We start from the raw sequence: 16,272 nt of genomic DNA on the forward strand, positions 1-16,272 counted from the left end.
TTTATAATAAAACTATCATGTTGAAAATTCATTATTTATTTTTGTGTACATTTGTATAAATATATAAAATTTTAACAGTATCGTTTTCTAACCTATAGCAAGTGACAAAAGGTTTGGTCGTTAGTATCCGAGATTCAAATTTAAATCCTAATTGATTCACATTTCCAGCTAAGTTTATTTCTAAATAAAATAAACAAAACGAGTAGCGTACTATCTATCTCTAAAAAAAAAAAAAAAATCAAAATTTCAGATAAAAGATTTTACTTGCATTTTGGAAAAAAATCTAAACTTGGCAAGCCGACCATAAGCGAGCCGTAGTTTGTAAGTAGTACGGTTCAAACTCAACTCTATCACGACCCACGACGAAGCCTCTCTCCCAACCCCACCCTCTCCCTCTCTCTCTCTTCTCTCTCTCTCTCTCTCTCTCTCTCTCTCTCGCACGACTCGCATCGCCGTTAAGTCCATGAGCGTCCCGCTCTGTCCGTTCCATTCGTCGTCCTCTTCTTCTTGCGCTGTTCTCCTCTCAATTTTCTCAATACTCTAAGCAAGTGAGGATCGGTACTCGGCTTTACTTCTTCTTTTTCTTTTTTTTTGCGGTAATTCAGTAGATCTAGTCAGTTATTTTCGTTTTTTTGTTTATTTTTTCTGGAGGTGATAGTCTTAATCTATTATCAGCTTGCTTTCTTTGCTTTGCTAGATATCTTTGGGAAGAGGCGGTTCTTCGCGAGGTGCTTTTCTATGTAATCCTTAGGATAAAGTTGCTTCTTAGTTAAAGTTCTTTTGATCTTCTTTAAAATAGCTTTCTCGTCTCAGTGTACTCGAAGTGAGAAGCCTAAGAAGATCATTCCATAGAAAAGTGTTGTTGGATGTCAGAGTTTTATTTGGCTGCTACCGTATGAGAGATTTTAGGCAGGGAAGTGTTCGAGCGAGAAGTTTTCGGACTAAATTGAAATTTCGGGCAGACAGTTACTAATCATCAATTTACCCTTTTTTTGGTTCTTTATTTGGCAAAGGTGAATATGGTAAAAGCAGATTAAAGGTTATGTGAAACATCTAAGAAGGCTCAAGGGAGTTAGCTTTGTTAATTTTATTGAAAGAGGATTAATATTATTTAAAATAATATTTTATTGAATCAATATTATTGACAGGAGGATTAGTACGAATGAGAATTAATATTATTGACATGAGGATCATAAGGTTTGGAGGTATATTATCAGTGTAACAAGAGCTACCAAAAGAGGGTTGAGAAGAAGATGCTAAATGCGCTTGCTTATAAGAATGGTATAGATTAATTTTCTACTGTAGTAAAAATGTATTATATGGCCATTATGTAATAATTATTACTAATCACTATTACTAATCTGTTATAGCCACGATGTTAATTGATAAAACTACAGGGTTACATCTTATGGAATCAGATATAAAACTTTTAAGTTAAGGAAATTACACGTGAAATTATACTAATATATAATGTAGGTAACATGTTATGCATCATACTAGTACTTTGTAAGATAGCGTTCATTTGGGGGATAGCATGGGTATAGTGGTAGTTTTACCATCTGGGTGGCAATTGGTTATATTTGAATTGGGAATTGGGTAGGAAAATTATCAGTAGCGTAGCCCCGGCCCTCGGCCTCCGGCCCTGAGGATTGCAATTCCCTTGGTTATGGTGTACCTGAGATATCTACATGATTAAGCGACTATCTGAGGTGACAAACCAAACACAATGGGGGTAGCATTTAGAACTTGAATTCCTCTAAGGATATTTACTATTCCCGACATAGATATTCCTTAAGCAAACACTACCTTAGAGTCTATTTGGATGCTACAATAACTTATCAGTCATATATCCTGTGCTGTACTCAAGAGTAGTTTGTTTGGCAATTATTGAGAGACAAAAAGACATCTCTATTGATCAAGAAAAGGACAAGTTATCCCAATTTTGATTTTTATGATAAGTTTTTCATAGGTGGTATATATCTTCAAATATCATGATACTAAAGTCAAACTTCATGTCATAATTACAAAAGAAGAGCCCTAACCAAGGTGACCAGTGCCCAGATAACCTGTTCTAACATCTAAACAGGCCATTAGGACTTATCTGGATGCTAGGATAACTTATGCTCCATATTTCCTCTCCTTTACTTTAGGACCATTTATTTCTTGGTTGTTTGGAACTTTGGATGCAATAAAAGATGTTTCAAAGTAAGGAGTAGTAAGGAGTAATTAATCTCTTTGTTTATGAATATTATAAATCATCTCACCAGGTTCAATTTCGGAGGAAAAAAAAAAGCAAATGCTAAATCATCTCTGAGGTGAAGTACACACCATCTGAAATCATGATTTTGGGATCTTTGCATTGGATTGTAATTTTCAAAAAACTATTTCCATCCAGCAAAAGTTCCCACCATATAACTTGTTCTAACATCCAAACAAACCCTCAATATGTGCTGATCAAAAGCGAATTTAGCTTGTACTGAGAAGGATAAATTGCATTATTAGTCAATAACTAATTGCTTGAGTTTCACTGTGGCCCCTAAACTTTGATCCCTCACATTAAGGGAGCAAAAAACGAGCCCCCTCATGCAGCAACAGATTAAACTCGAGCCCCCTAATGTGACTAATTAAAGTTGAGGGACAAAAGTCATACTTGGCAAATTGTTTAGGAACACAATAATAATTTCTCCTATCTAAAATTTTGTATATTTATCCCGACAATCTAACACTTCCAATGAAGTTCTTAACTGTTGTTTATTTAGGTAAGTCCCATAGCTTTAATGTTATTTATATGGAGTGGAATGTTTAAATATATTATCAGTAGCTTGTGCTATTGACCAGCTTAACTGCAGACCTCACTAACAGCTCATTTACTTGTAGGAGTTATGTTTGTTACCATGACACGTCAACTATAACTAGAAAGTAACGGATATGATGAGGATATGATGCTTGAATATTTAGGCTACTTTTCACACACCTTTGAATGCAAGTTCTTGCTAAGCCGATCACTTGGATATTCTTATGGTCCTACATGTATGCATGTTGATGTGAAAAATTTCATGTCATTCTCTCACTCTATAAACAATTTCTCGGATTAAATAATTTATTTTCTATTTAAACTTTTAACTCCCTTTGTATGGAATCTCTAGAGGAGACTGGAATTGATTGTCTCTACATTTCTTGTTTGCAACATTTTGTGCGCACCTAACATGTTTCGTCAGCAGGTGGCTATGGAGACAAAAGCAGCTGTATACCATGAGAAGCAGAGGTTGCAGTTTTGCCTGCTGCATGCACTCAATAACCTTATGCAGGTTGTATTAGTTTTTATTTTTTTCTCTTTTATCATTTAGTCTAGAAGTTTTCTTTTCTTTTATCAACTACATGCATCTTAAAAATATATGGATTTAGATTGTCCAGCATTATATATTATAGTGTAACCTTTACTTTTCATGCACTAAATTTAATATTGTTCTCCTTCAGTAAGCTTTCTTGCTTCCGTCGGAACATGAGGAATCTTATATGATTTTCACTAGCTGTTCGATTTTTCAGTTCTTGTAGCTCTTCGAGAAGGGGCCGTCTTCCTTTTTTAAGAGTGTTTAGAAAAGCATGAGAGTCTTCTACATGGGTTGATAATATTTTTATGGTTCAGGCGAAGGACTCTTTCACCCGAGCAGAACTTGATGTTATTGCTGACAAGCTTGTTCTTGATGATCCGAGCAAGGAGCAGTGGACTCCTCTATCGCTAATCTTTAGGCCTCACCATAACACATTGACTGGAAATTATGATGTCAATGTACTTATCACAGCATTAGAGGCCAGAGGGAAAAGAGTAGTTTGGCATGATCGTCGTAATGGAGCTTCTTCAATCAACTTGGCTGGAGATACTTTAATTGGTATCATGCTTAATGTAACAGTTAGAAGATTCATTGGGTTTTGGAGAGGTAGGCATTGGGTTGCACTGCGAAATATTAGTGGTGTTTGGTATAACTTAGATAGTGATCTTGGTTCACCCGAACAGTTTCAGAATGAGAAGGAAGTAACTACTTTCTTGGATAACAAAATTAGTCAAGGTGGGGAAGTCTTGATAGTTTTGCACGGTGATGAAAAATAAATATTTTTGAAATTGCAGTTTCTGAAATCGCTGATTCTCTCATGAGGTGTCAGTTGGAAATGTGTTAAGTTGTAAGTGAAAAATATTAGGTGCTTTGAAAGAGATCAAATCAAGTAGTCGGGGGAATTTGGTTTTCCTATTTTAGCTGATGTTTGTGGCTCCATTTTCCTTGCGAAGAAGTCTTTGAGTGTATCCTACAGTTCAAGAGAACAGGAGAAGTCTGATTCTTACACTGTTGTCTCTTGATGGAAAGGTTTCTCTATCTTCTTCAGCGGCTGCCTCAAGTAATTCCACTGTAGGAGAAGATATCTTCAGATCTATTTAGTTATCTGGTTATATGCTTTGTCAATGATTTCGAGGAAATCTGGTTGCAAATGCTGCGGGAGTTGTCCTTTTGAGGAAACTCCGTTTGGCAGGATTATCAGCTCAAAAGTGTGTCGAGTTTTAGTTCATTGTGCGTATTAGTAAGGAGGGCAGGTATGTTTAGCTTGAACAATAATTTCAGCTGGATTGTCGGACCGTAGTTTCTCCTTTGGATAAGTGCTGTTATAATTACTTGTACTTTTGGTGGCACATGTTTGAATGCTCAGTTAATTTTTAACTTGTAAATGGCGCCTATATGTTTACATGCATTAGTGAAGCTAAAAGTTTGCGTTGAATGTTTCCAGTTCCTTTTTAAATTGATAGTGGCTAATCTTATCGGCTTTTTAGAGGTTTCTTTTCTAGTGGATTTGGTTTTTGTTTTCTTTTCTGTTTGGGGGCTTGCCATCATTGTTATTTTCTTTCTTTCTTGATTTTGTGCTAAGCAATTTTGTCTAGTGTGATGACGTGTAAAGTGAAAGGCGTGTTAAGATTGAATTATGATCGAGTCTTTGCTGTTTTTTCTTCCTTGCTCTTGTTTTCTAATGATTTTGTCTGGATTATTCACAATGTAGGCTGTAATTATCTATTACTGCTGTTCATTAATGTCTGAAGGTCAAATGGGGAGTTCCTGACTAAATGCCGCAAGCTGGAATCTTTGTACAACGGTATCTACAGTTTGTACCGGATAATATTTATCGAAAAGTTTACAAGCAAAAGTTTACAATAAAAAATTAAATTTAAAAAAGTAAATTTATTTGTCATATTATATTAAAAATATCTAATCATATTTTAATTCAAATTTAGATAGTTATTGTGGATAATAAGTATATAGTTTTATTTTTTATTTTATAAAATTTTAGTTTAAATAGTGAATTACACTTAGTTTTGGATATCAAATTTGAATTAATAATTAATGAATTTTAATTAATATGGATTAAAATTAAATTTTAAATTTTGATACTTTTAGTTTAAATACATACTTAAATTTTGGATTCATCAAAATTCAAAAAAAAAAAACAAAAATATTCAATGTATAATTAAATTTTGATTCTGAATTTAATATAAAATAAAAGTTTAAAATCTAATTAGATTAAAAAATAAATATTCGTTTGAAATAAAATTAAAATTCGATTGTTGGTTGCAATCAATAAAAAATTAGTGTAACAACTCAATATGAGTAGATAATATTAAAATAATTTAAAAATAGTCTCCGAAAATGAAAAGATATGAAATATTTCTAAAGAGCATCCCTTTGAGAAAAAAAGAATTAAACATTTATTTCGTTATATTACTTATTCTGCGGAAGAAAAAAATAAAATATTTTTTCACCACAAAATAAATTTCTCGACTTACCCAAATTCAAAATAAAAAAGTATTTAAAAATAGTGAAGTTTGAATAAAAATATTTTGAGAGCGACTCAAACATTTGTTCAGTATATATATGTATACGCTCACCGCCCCATAAGCATAATCTCCGAGTCTTTTTGGTGAAAACTCCGCGAAAAAAATTATTTTGCGGCAAAAGAGATGATAGCGCGGGGGAGGTGAGCTCACTGGTGGTGACCAGACTCTCGACGCCGCTGTTTTGAACTACCCAGCAAAATGTAGCCCGGCCCAATATGGAACCAAATCTGGATGCTATACGCGGCGAATCCATTTGACTGCTGAACTCAATACATGGCCTTTTACCCGGCCCAGGTAACTAATTGATAGGCCTCGTTTTGGGTTAGCTTGTTTATTAAGAAAACTTTCGACTTAAATTTTAAAATAAGAAAATATTTAAAAATAATGAATTATGAATATTTTTTTTTTTAGAATGACTCATAAAATTCGTACACATATAAAATTGATAAATTAACTTTCAAATCATATACTATTGAAACGAACATATACTAATAATTTATCTTATATATTTTTCATTTCCCAGGTTTAAGTGTAAGCAACGGTAAATTTATCTGTTTATACAAGTTTGTCTTTTAAGTGAATTTCCAAACTTTTGGTCGACAGCAAAATATTAGAAAGCTAACAAATTAAAAACGTTAGTCAAACAAATAAATCAAACAAGCCTTTGGTATGTGGTACAGCACAAGAAAATGAGTTCAGACACAAGCATATCTCCTGCGTTTTTTTTTTTTTTAATTGTTGGGATATTATATATTATTAAAACAACACAGAAGATGATGTAGATAGAGGTCTAAATGATCAAGATGATGAAATGAATACCCTTAAACTGCATTTATGAATCAATTAAAACTTCCCAGCCATTAAACATGCTAATGTAAAGAAACAGCCATTATGGAAGACCCAGTTTCCGGTTGTTTGTGCGTGGCATTCAGCGCCCGAGTTTTTTTGCGAGACATTCAGCATAGCGTAGGTGGCCAAGATGCCTTCCGTCGATACAATCAATAAATGGCACCAAATGCCAGCATAGCATGCAGAAGGAAAAGAAACAAAGAAACAGAGAGAAAAAGAAAAATAACGGCCCCTCCACCATCAACAAACAAAACCACGTAGCCCTCGAACGCCAGCCCAGCCCGGCCGCAAACACCAACACTGATGCCTAAACCCCATGTATGTGTTGTATACACAGGCAACATGGCATTATTGTTTTTTCTTCTTCTTCTTCTTCTCTTTTTCGTTTAGAGCTTTAGAACCCAAAATATGTAATGTATCCACCCGTCCAAATAAGAAAAGCCTGCTGATGAAAACAGATCATTTCTGCTTTTGCAAAACTCAAAGAAACTGCAGTTGCATCTCTCTGTAAATGCTAACGCTGCGGCAAAATAAAGATTAACAGTGAGTCAAGAATCCAGAGGGAGTTTGTCCATATCTGCAATCCCATGATTGGAGGCCTTTTTCATCTCTAAGGCAGTCTTATAAGGAGGAGCTATTGGGGGCTGCACTGGATCCAAACTCCGGTAGGAACCACCACCTTCCACGCTGGGCAGTGGGTACGAACGGTCTGAATCATAGCCACTTAGATCTCCGCACGCCAGAAATGGAATATAAATCTTGTTTGGTCCCTCCAACCATCCACTTCGGCAATCTATCAAGAGGGGATGACATTATCAAAATAAAATATAATCGAGCAGGTTGTTTCATCAAAAGCTGAGTTAAGAAAAGCAGGTAAACAAAGAAGGAAATCTTCCTCCAGAATATTAGAAAATCATCTAAGGACTCAAGACTTACAATTGCACACAAAACAGTTACAATCTCTGGCTCAACCTTCGGAATGCTAATTGGGTATTTAAAAGGCCAGGTAATAACCCAAGATAGACTAGTTGAAATAAGTACAACAGAGAGCATTGCTGTACAGTATTATTTCATTACAGACATCTCATTATATGCCCTAAATTGCACGAAGAGTGAACACACTCTTTTGATATAACACGGAGCTTCAATTGTTGAGAAACAAAAAAAGAGTAAAAGTCGGCAACAAAAGGATGTATAATAGTGTTACCTAAATCATCAACCCCAGAAGGACTGCCCACTTTCTCCAGCAGGAGATATAGATCTTTCTCATTAAATCCTTCAGGAGGTGAATAGTTCTCACAAACTACAAATGCCTCTGTTTGACAGCATATAAAAGGGTGAAAATTTCAAAATTATAGAAGTAAATGTATCTGTCAAATCTGGAATACATCACTTTATCTCAAAATCGTACAAGCAAAGGTATCTGTCAAATCTCTAATGCATCATTTTATAACAAATAGAGTCATATGGTTGCCTGTGATAAAAAGCCAACTAGATATATACTATTGAGTCACTAATTGTGCAAATGGGCATTGTTGTTCAAGCAAATACGATGAAACTCCAATAAAGATCAATCACGACACACAAAGAACTTCCAAGATAAGCCAGGCCATACAACCATGTAACAAAAAATGCCTGACCACTTACGCACAAATTTTGTTATGATATTTGTCCACATCCCATTGCAAAGTATGCCAAGAATAAAAAATGTGATGGAAACATGCAGCATAAGAATAGTTCCATTACACCCCCTCCCCTCTCCTCCACCAAACAAAAAGGAAAAAAAAAAGAAAAAGAAAACAAGAATTGGCATTGTAGTCAGTTTATATGATTATTATTCAAACATATATAGAAGCATGAATCTGAAGCTATAATCAAGTTTCTGAACCATTATTAAGCGAAATAGCTTGTATTTAGTACATAAAAGACAATGAATACTCAACGAAGGTAATATGCTCCTATCCTATGGATTTAAATATACTCAAATAGTTGTTAGTCTCACCAATACTTGAGTTGCGGCTACTTTTCGGCTTAGCAAAGGTAACTTGAGAGAAGAATAGCTTTAGCTGCACAGATTAAATTTTAAAAAATGAACAGAATATGTAAAGAATGTCAAACAGATCAAATATCTCCAGAGCAGCAAGTAACACACAAACAAAGAGGAAAAAGCACCTAAGAAACAGATCAAGACATCTCATACTCTGGTTCCCATTATAAATTAATTATATCTACATTGTCTTTGTAATAAATCAAGAAGTTCGAACAAGTTAGATATAAGGCGACCAAGTAGCTTCCATCCTGCTCTCCTTTATTATGATTGTAATGGAGCATTATATGCATTCAAGATAACTTTTTCGGTTCTCCATTCTTTTCTGCTTTCTTTCCTTATATCCTAAACCAAGTCCAACTAAACAAACCTGTCAGGTTGTTGAAATATGTTAAAAATAAGGAAACTAAGTAGCTACCATTATGCCATCTTCCATTATAATTTGTTTAGGAGGATTATCCACATCGTAATGCACCTTGCTTCTATGGGAATTCTACATTCCTTTTTCTGGTTACTTCTTCTCCTACATGTAAAACCAAACCTTCGTAAAATGAATTGTAATTTGCACCAACAAGTTGATTGAGGCATAACTAATATATCACAGATCATAGGCACCTAATGATGTAGGTGATACAAGGACAGTTTTTTACTTATATCAAAAAGAGAATCTACAAATATCGTTTAGAACAGCGAACGAAATCAGGGAAGAATTTTGTAATGCCATTAAACTAAGAATACTATCGAATTTATACAAGTGTTTAAATAAGAGAAGAATCTCACTTGGCAATACAGGAGACTTGTATCTTTACCCCGAAATATTTTTGCAATAAATTTTCCACCCACTTTAAGCACATGAGTAACAATTGTTAATGCCTATATGCAAGAAAAACAATCAATCATTTGCCAGATAACAAATAAATTAGCGGCTTACATTTATTGAAAAGATAGAATTTTAAAATGATGTAGAAAGAATACCCTACAAACATATGAAAGAAATTCGACATGCCATTCCAAACATTTTGCTTAAGATAAGATGGTATTATGCAAATTAAAATCACAAATAATGAGTGTCCAGTGCCAAGGGTTGTTGCTTGGCACAAGATTGCAAAGTTCTCGATTTTGACAGAACTAAAGTACAATATATGTGAAAGTTCAGAAAGAACAGTGGCACAGAACCAAATTTCAAAATCAGGATAGTCCAGGGAATATTGTACATTTTGCCTTTATTTTAAATGCACATTAAATAAAATCGATTTTAATTAAAATTCTTATTCATTATTTAGCAAAAATGTATGCACACATGCACATCCCTCCCCAGAATTTGGTTTATTTTGAAACAGGTACATAAACTTCATTTCTGTTGCATTTGAACCCCCCTCCTATTGTACTATTTGATTACAGAAAATTCATCCAGATGTGACAGCAAGTCTACCGTTTCTAAAAGAATATTCCATAACCGAATGGAATATTTGATAACTTTTTAGATAAAAAAAATAAATCTAACAGAACAAAACTAAAATTAAAAAGGACGTTAGTTCGTGGGTCGAAATCCAAAAATATAAAAATTCACGGACGTGTCAAAATCAACCGTTGTAGAGGGACGTCAATACATTTCAGCCTTGTATTTTTTGATAGTTTAATAAAATTTTGGCTTTGCCCTGGCCTTCAGCCTGCACATAGTTTCAAGTTCAAGTCATATTAGTAGCAACTTCATGCAAAAATGCTGCAAGATTGTAGCAATTTTTAGTGCCTTCCATGAGAGCACTTAGATGCAAGCATAACTAGGTCATGTCTTGTTATCCCGAAGACATATGCACCCACACAATTTTCGCCAATCTTTCGAAAAGAGCTCTGTATTTCAGGAGAACAATGGAAAAACTTTGCATGGCACAATTTTTATATTCAATTCGAGTATTTACACAAAGTTTGACTAAATTACTGAAAATCAAAATATACAAGTTGCACTAACCGCCAATATAAGTTGTGACTGAACAAATTCGTCCATATCATGAAGACCAGTAACTGGAACCAATTGATAAACCACAATTATTAACAAACCGTATTTACAGAAACATATTGCACCAAGAGAGACAATGAAAAGCATAATAATAACCAAATGCATATCGAGGACGTACCGTCAGGAGCACCATCACAAACAACCAAGTCTGCTTTGCATCCATCAAAATGCCTGATGACCTAGCAAGCCGTTTCAAAAAATTAATTCCACTATAACTATCAACAATTGGTCTTCAGGATCATAGTATTACAAACAAAAAGGTTGGACTGTTGGAGACATCGTGCGCGTGCGCACAGATAGAGAGAGAGAGAGAGAGAGAGAGAGAGATTACGTATATCATAAGCAAGAAAACCTTCGCCCTGGACACTCTATACGTATAACGCATTGCTTTTTTTTTTATCCACAGAAGAATCAAAGTGATTCACATTGTTCATGTTTCAGAAAATAAGAAAAAGAAGGCAGGATAGAATCTTCACCCAAAATATTATCAAGCCAGTGACATGCAAAAATCACAATTATTTACCACTTCAGCAGTTCGCGCATTAGTAATGTCACCCTGTACTTGAATAACACCATCAATTGGAGCCATGGGCTGCAAATCGATTGCCACAATGAGTGGAAGATCATCATCCCTAAGAAAACAAGCCAAATCGAGAAGAAAACTATGAGAAAAATATGCTGCATTTCATAAAACAAAGTGGCAGGAAAAAATGCGCATAATGTGCATGCACGTATGTAGGTATGTATATATGTATGGGATCTGGCTAATGAAGTCCTAAGATTCAGATCAGGGAATACTTAGGTGATTAGTACCATCTTCTAAAGAGGAAAGCAGATTTGAACACACATATCTCAATATCCATATGAATAACGAAGGGCACAATAGCTAGGTCAAAAGTGTATTCTCTCTAAACTATTTTGTGTAATAAACTATGCAATTCTCGCAACATCATAGGTCATAATAATCCACTGCTCGATGATCACTTAAGTTAGCACCAGATTAAAAATCTCTTTAACATACGGAAAGACTGAAAAAAGTACAAAAACAAAGAGTTAAAAACTACTTTAGAATAAATGAAATGTAGTATTTAGTAACTACAACATAGAAAAATAGAGAAAGTGACGTTAATGCACTGATAGCGGGAAGCTACTAAATGAAGTATAAAGCAAAAAAAATTCCACTCGGCATAACTTGAATGGTGTAATTGAAACACATAATATTATAGACAATAAAAAATATATTTACCTACAATCTGGTGACATTTTAGCTGGCACATATAGCCTTCGGCTCAAAACCTGTAAATGCAAGAATCAGGTCATCATAACCAATGTCAAGCAACTACCCGAGTAGCAAAAACCAAACAGATGGTGCTAGTCTTATGCTGTTTCAGTTATCAATATGTAGAAAACTTTCCCTTGTTGCCATTACAAATCTGCAAATGTTGACAGTTCAGAAACTCAGACTCAAACAAGACAGGAAATTTTCGTAAAACGTTATGCCTTCTGTTGAACAAAATTACTATTTACACAAAGAATGAACAACCTAATAGCTTAAATATTTTGCTAGGTAATATATTTGATCGAATAAAGGACTTTACTGCTAGCATAAAAGGTTTGTAAGCATAGAAATAGGTCATCCGCATAACATATCTACACAGCAAGGTAAAATAACAACAAAAACAAAACAAAGTCATCAAACCATGTTAAATGGTTTTCTCAAATTTTATGCACCATTAGTGCAAGCCGAACTTGCAACAAGCAAAATCATTTCAAGCAAGCATTATCAGTGATACTCTCCTCCATCGCTAGGTATACCAAACTGTTGGTCATAGCGTTTCCTAGTAGCTACCACTTGAATACATAGAGTATTACTATTTTTATAACCTGAAAGAGTATTTCCTAGTAGCTATCACAATGACATTGTGTGTAACCAGTGAAAGGGCTGCTGCAGAGCAGTAGTGTAATACCTGACTCCAACTCCCAGGAGCAGCACAAAGATCAACTACCCGCTTCACTCCTGCATGACAAGAATCTTCATGTTCAGAAACTATACGGTTGTTGATCTAACATTTCAAATTTAACCAGTTATTTGATGCAAAGGAAAAAAAAAAAACAACCACGTATAAATTCAGCCAAATTGTGTCATCAGGTTGATAAAGGGACCTTTGCAAATCTCCACTAACTGGATTTCCTATGCAATATGGGTGGGCATGATTACTATTCATTCTTGAAAACTTGTTAGATATTGGAACACAGAAGCTTAGAATTCACATCACAAATGCTATGATTCCCATACTAAGGACACGGATAAGCCCGCTCTTCCCAACTCGCATATGGAAGCGATAATAAGAAAATCTCGAAAAAAGAAATGGCAAGCACAATAACACAGAGAGAATGAAGGATAATAATTAGCACCTTGGAAGACGCTAAACTCCTCGTCGATTTGCAGGAGCTTGAAAGCGCTCCGAGCCCGCCAACCTTCTTCTTTTGCCTTTCGATAGTAGATATCCTGGGGCCACCACCACGACACACGTTAGGAGAGTTGAGGGGAAGCAAGAATTGCACGGAAAGGGTAATGAGAAAAGAAAGAATGCCCACCCTCTTGTCTTTGGAAGCTTTCCCCATGTCGCAAAGACTCGGAAGAAGAAGACGAAGCCGAAGAGACCGACGGGCTACGGGGGTGGCGAGGAGACAGCAGCAAAATCGACTCGACGAAGAAATAACAGAAGAGAATCCGAGTTTTTTAGGGTTTCTGAAAACTGGGAGAGCGGGAATCCGGAGCAGCAGGACAGAGGGGGGAAAGAGAGATGCAGACGATTACGGAGGCTTTTGTCCTAGGGCCCGCGCGAGGGTGCGGCCTTGCAGCTGGTGACGGGCTTACGGAAGGCTTAATATCCTACAGACGGAAGCCCGTTTTCTAGAAGCCCATTATACAGACGGACCTTACAATTATTATTGTCATCCATAAGCCCATTAGCCGCCAATTGGGCTTTACAAAATTTACAACTGAGTGCAACAATTCTCCCAAAGTATCAGGAGATTTATTATATCATAATTGTTATTGTAAGAGATAGTTAAGACAGAAGCTAAAGTTGAAAAGGGCTTGTTGTTAATTTAGACTTTTGTCAGGGAGAATTCAAACCTTTTTTTTTGTAAAGCTGTCTAGAATGTAAGAATGATTGAGCACGTAGAGATTATTAGAACTCCTATCAATTTGACATTGATAAACGAAATTAGAAAATCGATTGTCCATGGTTTTAATGGCGAACGACTTGTTAGTGGATATCTAAAATTTCAAGTTAGAAATTTTAAATACTTTATATTTTTTACTAAATTTATCTTCTTAAAAAATAAAGAGACTCAAAAATTCAATTGAGATGAGAAAGCGAACACTATTAATATCTATAATAATAATACTCCCTAATAAATATGTCAATCTGTTATAGAGTCCGTTTGGCTCGGGTATAAAAGGGGGATAACCGACCGTCCCTAGAGCAAGTGGCGAAGGGCTTGGTGGTTGGTACCAGAGGTCCCAAGTTCGAATCCTAATTGATTCACATTTCCAGCTAAGTTTATTTCTTAATGAAATAAACGAAGCGGATAGCGTTCTACCTATCTCTCTCAAAAAAAAAAAAAAAAAAAAAAAAAGAAAAAAAAAGAGGGATAAGAAGGTTATCCCTCTTTTATACCCAAACATGTTTTTGGGGGGTAGGAACTAGTTGTTCCCACCCACCCGGTACAAGGGGGTCTTGTACTCGGTTGGGTAGGAACAACTTGTCCTCACCTAGGGGTGAAACAAGTTGTTCCACCCCACCCAAAGATTTATTTTAAATTTAAATATTTAAAATTTATAATTTTAAAATATAAGTTTTTAAGTTTAAATTTTAAATTTGATATTTTAAATTTTTAAATTTTAAATTTGATCATTTTAGTTTTTTAATTTTAAATTTGATATTTTATATCTTTCAAATTTAAATTTGGTCTTAAATTTAAAATTTTAAAAATTAAAATTTAATTTCAAAATATAAAATTTAAAAGTTAAAATTTTCAATTTAAAATCCTAAGTTTATAATTTAAATGCAATTATAGAGGTAATATTATTATTTTATATTTATAACTACCAACTATTACAGCTTATACTCATATTTTCATCTAAACATAATTTTTCTAGTTCCAGCTTATACTCACATTTTCATCCAAATAAAAAAATACCCTTATTACTACAAAAATTCATACTTATATCGATCTCCAGTATAACTAGTTATTGCTTATATTCGAACCAAACGAAACCTAATTAATGTATTACTTGCAAGTAGTTTATGGAATACAGGCCAACAAAATCAATACTGATCGAAGGCACCTACAAACGGATCCAGCATTGAGTGTAGATTCTCTACAGGCCTACGGAATTGTCACACACCAATTGATCCGACTATTTATTTGAGGTTAGAAGACATTTCTATTGTGAGCTCGACCAATTATCAAGTCATTATTAACAATTGTAATGTTGCTTATCTTTTCAGATAAATGTTATATCCCCAGTGGACAAAACTTTCATAAACGTCAGATTCTCAGAATAACTGTCTCAAGAATGTCATAAATTATGAATGAAGCAGGTAACTTCCTACATTTTTCTTAAAAAAAAAAAAAGAATGTCGTGAACTCCGGAAGATTTTAAGCGTATTTGCTGGTGCATTTTCCACTTTCAGGAGCTTCCAGAAATCGCTTCAAGATTCTCTCTCTTACTATGGGAAGTAGGTAGCAGCGATGATGCGTACGGACCTTTTAGATTAATTATTCAACACGGCGGACGTACGATGAAAGGCTCGCTCACCTACCAGTAATTTAAAATATATTTCTTCACCGTGCACATCATTTGTTCTTGATACATTGTTGCTCATGGGAAGTTCACTTCAGACGGAATTGTAGCTTGGATTGGCAACAAATTTAAGAGCTTAGTTCCACAAATGGGGATGCTAGGTGTCTCAGTTGGAATTTGCATCGATTACAATTTTCTTTGTAACAGTCGTCAAAACATCACGTCACGAAAGCGAGATGTTGCTTCTCCTACTCCCCATTAGAACAAATAAAAGTCTCGTCCACTAAATAACACACAAATGGCCACTTTGTCTAGCTAGTAAACAACACACAAATGACCATCTTGTCTGGCACGAGACGCACCATGTCATACCACATTTTGCCACTAAACAATGAAAGATAATATTTGTTTTAAGTAAAAATGCTAATTTTATAAAAATCTAAAAATTTTAAAATTTTATTTTATTGAAAAATCAGGCCTATTTATTTTCCGGTCATAAAATTATTTTTCAAAAAATCAAACACAGTGAAGCAGGGAACAATCGATCCAATATGCGGATCGTAATCTAATGCTGTAATTAATCTATCCGATCCGCGCGCACAATTACAAAAGCTATGTAGTCGCACAGGACCACGTCATAAGCACTCTGACCTGGCACAATGTCC

The 16,272-nt window shown here is 34.8% G+C and overlaps 2 protein-coding genes across 20 annotated transcripts; one reads left to right on the top strand and one right to left on the bottom strand.

The window, feature by feature from the left end:
• Positions 336-4,788, top strand: LOC109709359 (josephin-like protein). Of its 14 annotated transcripts, none has more exons than XM_020231556.1 (5): positions 336-558; positions 698-728; positions 814-1,281; positions 3,219-3,308; positions 3,647-4,788. In XM_020231556.1, the coding sequence occupies exons 3-5, from the start codon at positions 1,261-1,263 to the stop codon at positions 4,106-4,108; spliced, it is 573 nt and encodes a 190-aa protein (XP_020087145.1). In that variant the 5' UTR covers positions 336-558; positions 698-728; positions 814-1,260; the 3' UTR covers positions 4,109-4,788. The 14 variants fall into 14 exon arrangements, with proteins under 14 accessions (XP_020087145.1, XP_020087147.1, XP_020087153.1 ...); XM_020231558.1 differs by having other exon boundaries at positions 336-548; XM_020231564.1 differs by lacking the exon at positions 814-1,281 and having other exon boundaries at positions 338-558; positions 698-757; positions 3,222-3,308.
• Positions 6,683-13,616, bottom strand: LOC109709573 (putative tRNA (cytidine(32)/guanosine(34)-2'-O)-methyltransferase). 6 transcript variants are annotated; one of them, XM_020231869.1, is made up of 11 exons: positions 13,387-13,607; positions 13,204-13,297; positions 12,756-12,805; positions 12,035-12,084; positions 11,312-11,420; positions 10,907-10,967; positions 10,741-10,793; positions 9,552-9,644; positions 8,727-8,790; positions 7,932-8,039; positions 6,683-7,517 (listed from the first exon to the last, which is right to left on the bottom strand). In XM_020231869.1, the coding sequence occupies exons 1-11, from the start codon at positions 13,411-13,413 to the stop codon at positions 7,273-7,275; spliced, it is 954 nt and encodes a 317-aa protein (XP_020087458.1). In that variant the 5' UTR covers positions 13,414-13,607; the 3' UTR covers positions 6,683-7,272. The 6 variants fall into 6 exon arrangements, 4 of the variants coding, with proteins under 4 accessions (XP_020087458.1, XP_020087459.1, XP_020087461.1 ...); XM_020231870.1 differs by lacking the exon at positions 9,552-9,644 and having other exon boundaries at positions 13,387-13,608; XM_020231871.1 differs by lacking the exons at positions 6,683-7,517; positions 7,932-8,039; positions 8,727-8,790 and adding an exon at positions 8,903-9,294 and having other exon boundaries at positions 13,387-13,614.

Source organism: Ananas comosus, linkage group 4 (genome assembly GCF_001540865.1).
Source record: "Ananas comosus cultivar F153 linkage group 4, ASM154086v1, whole genome shotgun sequence".
In the NCBI taxonomy this organism is placed as follows: domain Eukaryota; kingdom Viridiplantae; phylum Streptophyta; class Magnoliopsida; order Poales; family Bromeliaceae; genus Ananas; species Ananas comosus.

Bases quoted from the DNA above. Each gene is read 5' to 3' on its own strand.
- LOC109709359 (XM_020231556.1), top strand. From the start codon at position 1,261: ATGCGCTTGCTTATAAGAATG. The intron at 1,282-3,218 runs GTATAGATTAAT...ATGTTTCGTCAG, and splicing joins TGCGCTTGCTTATAAGAATG to CAGGTGGCTATGGAGACAAA. The intron at 3,309-3,646 runs GTTGTATTAGTT...TTTATGGTTCAG, and splicing joins CACTCAATAACCTTATGCAG to GCGAAGGACTCTTTCACCCG.
- LOC109709573 (XM_020231869.1), bottom strand. From the start codon at position 13,413: ATGGGGAAAGCTTCCAAAGACAAGAGG. The intron at 12,806-13,203 runs GTGCTAATTATT...CTTGTCATGCAG, and splicing joins GGAGTTTAGCGTCTTCCAAG to GAGTGAAGCGGGTAGTTGAT. The intron at 10,968-11,311 runs GTAAATAATTGT...ACGGCTTGCTAG, and splicing joins ATGCGCGAACTGCTGAAGTG to GTCATCAGGCATTTTGATGG.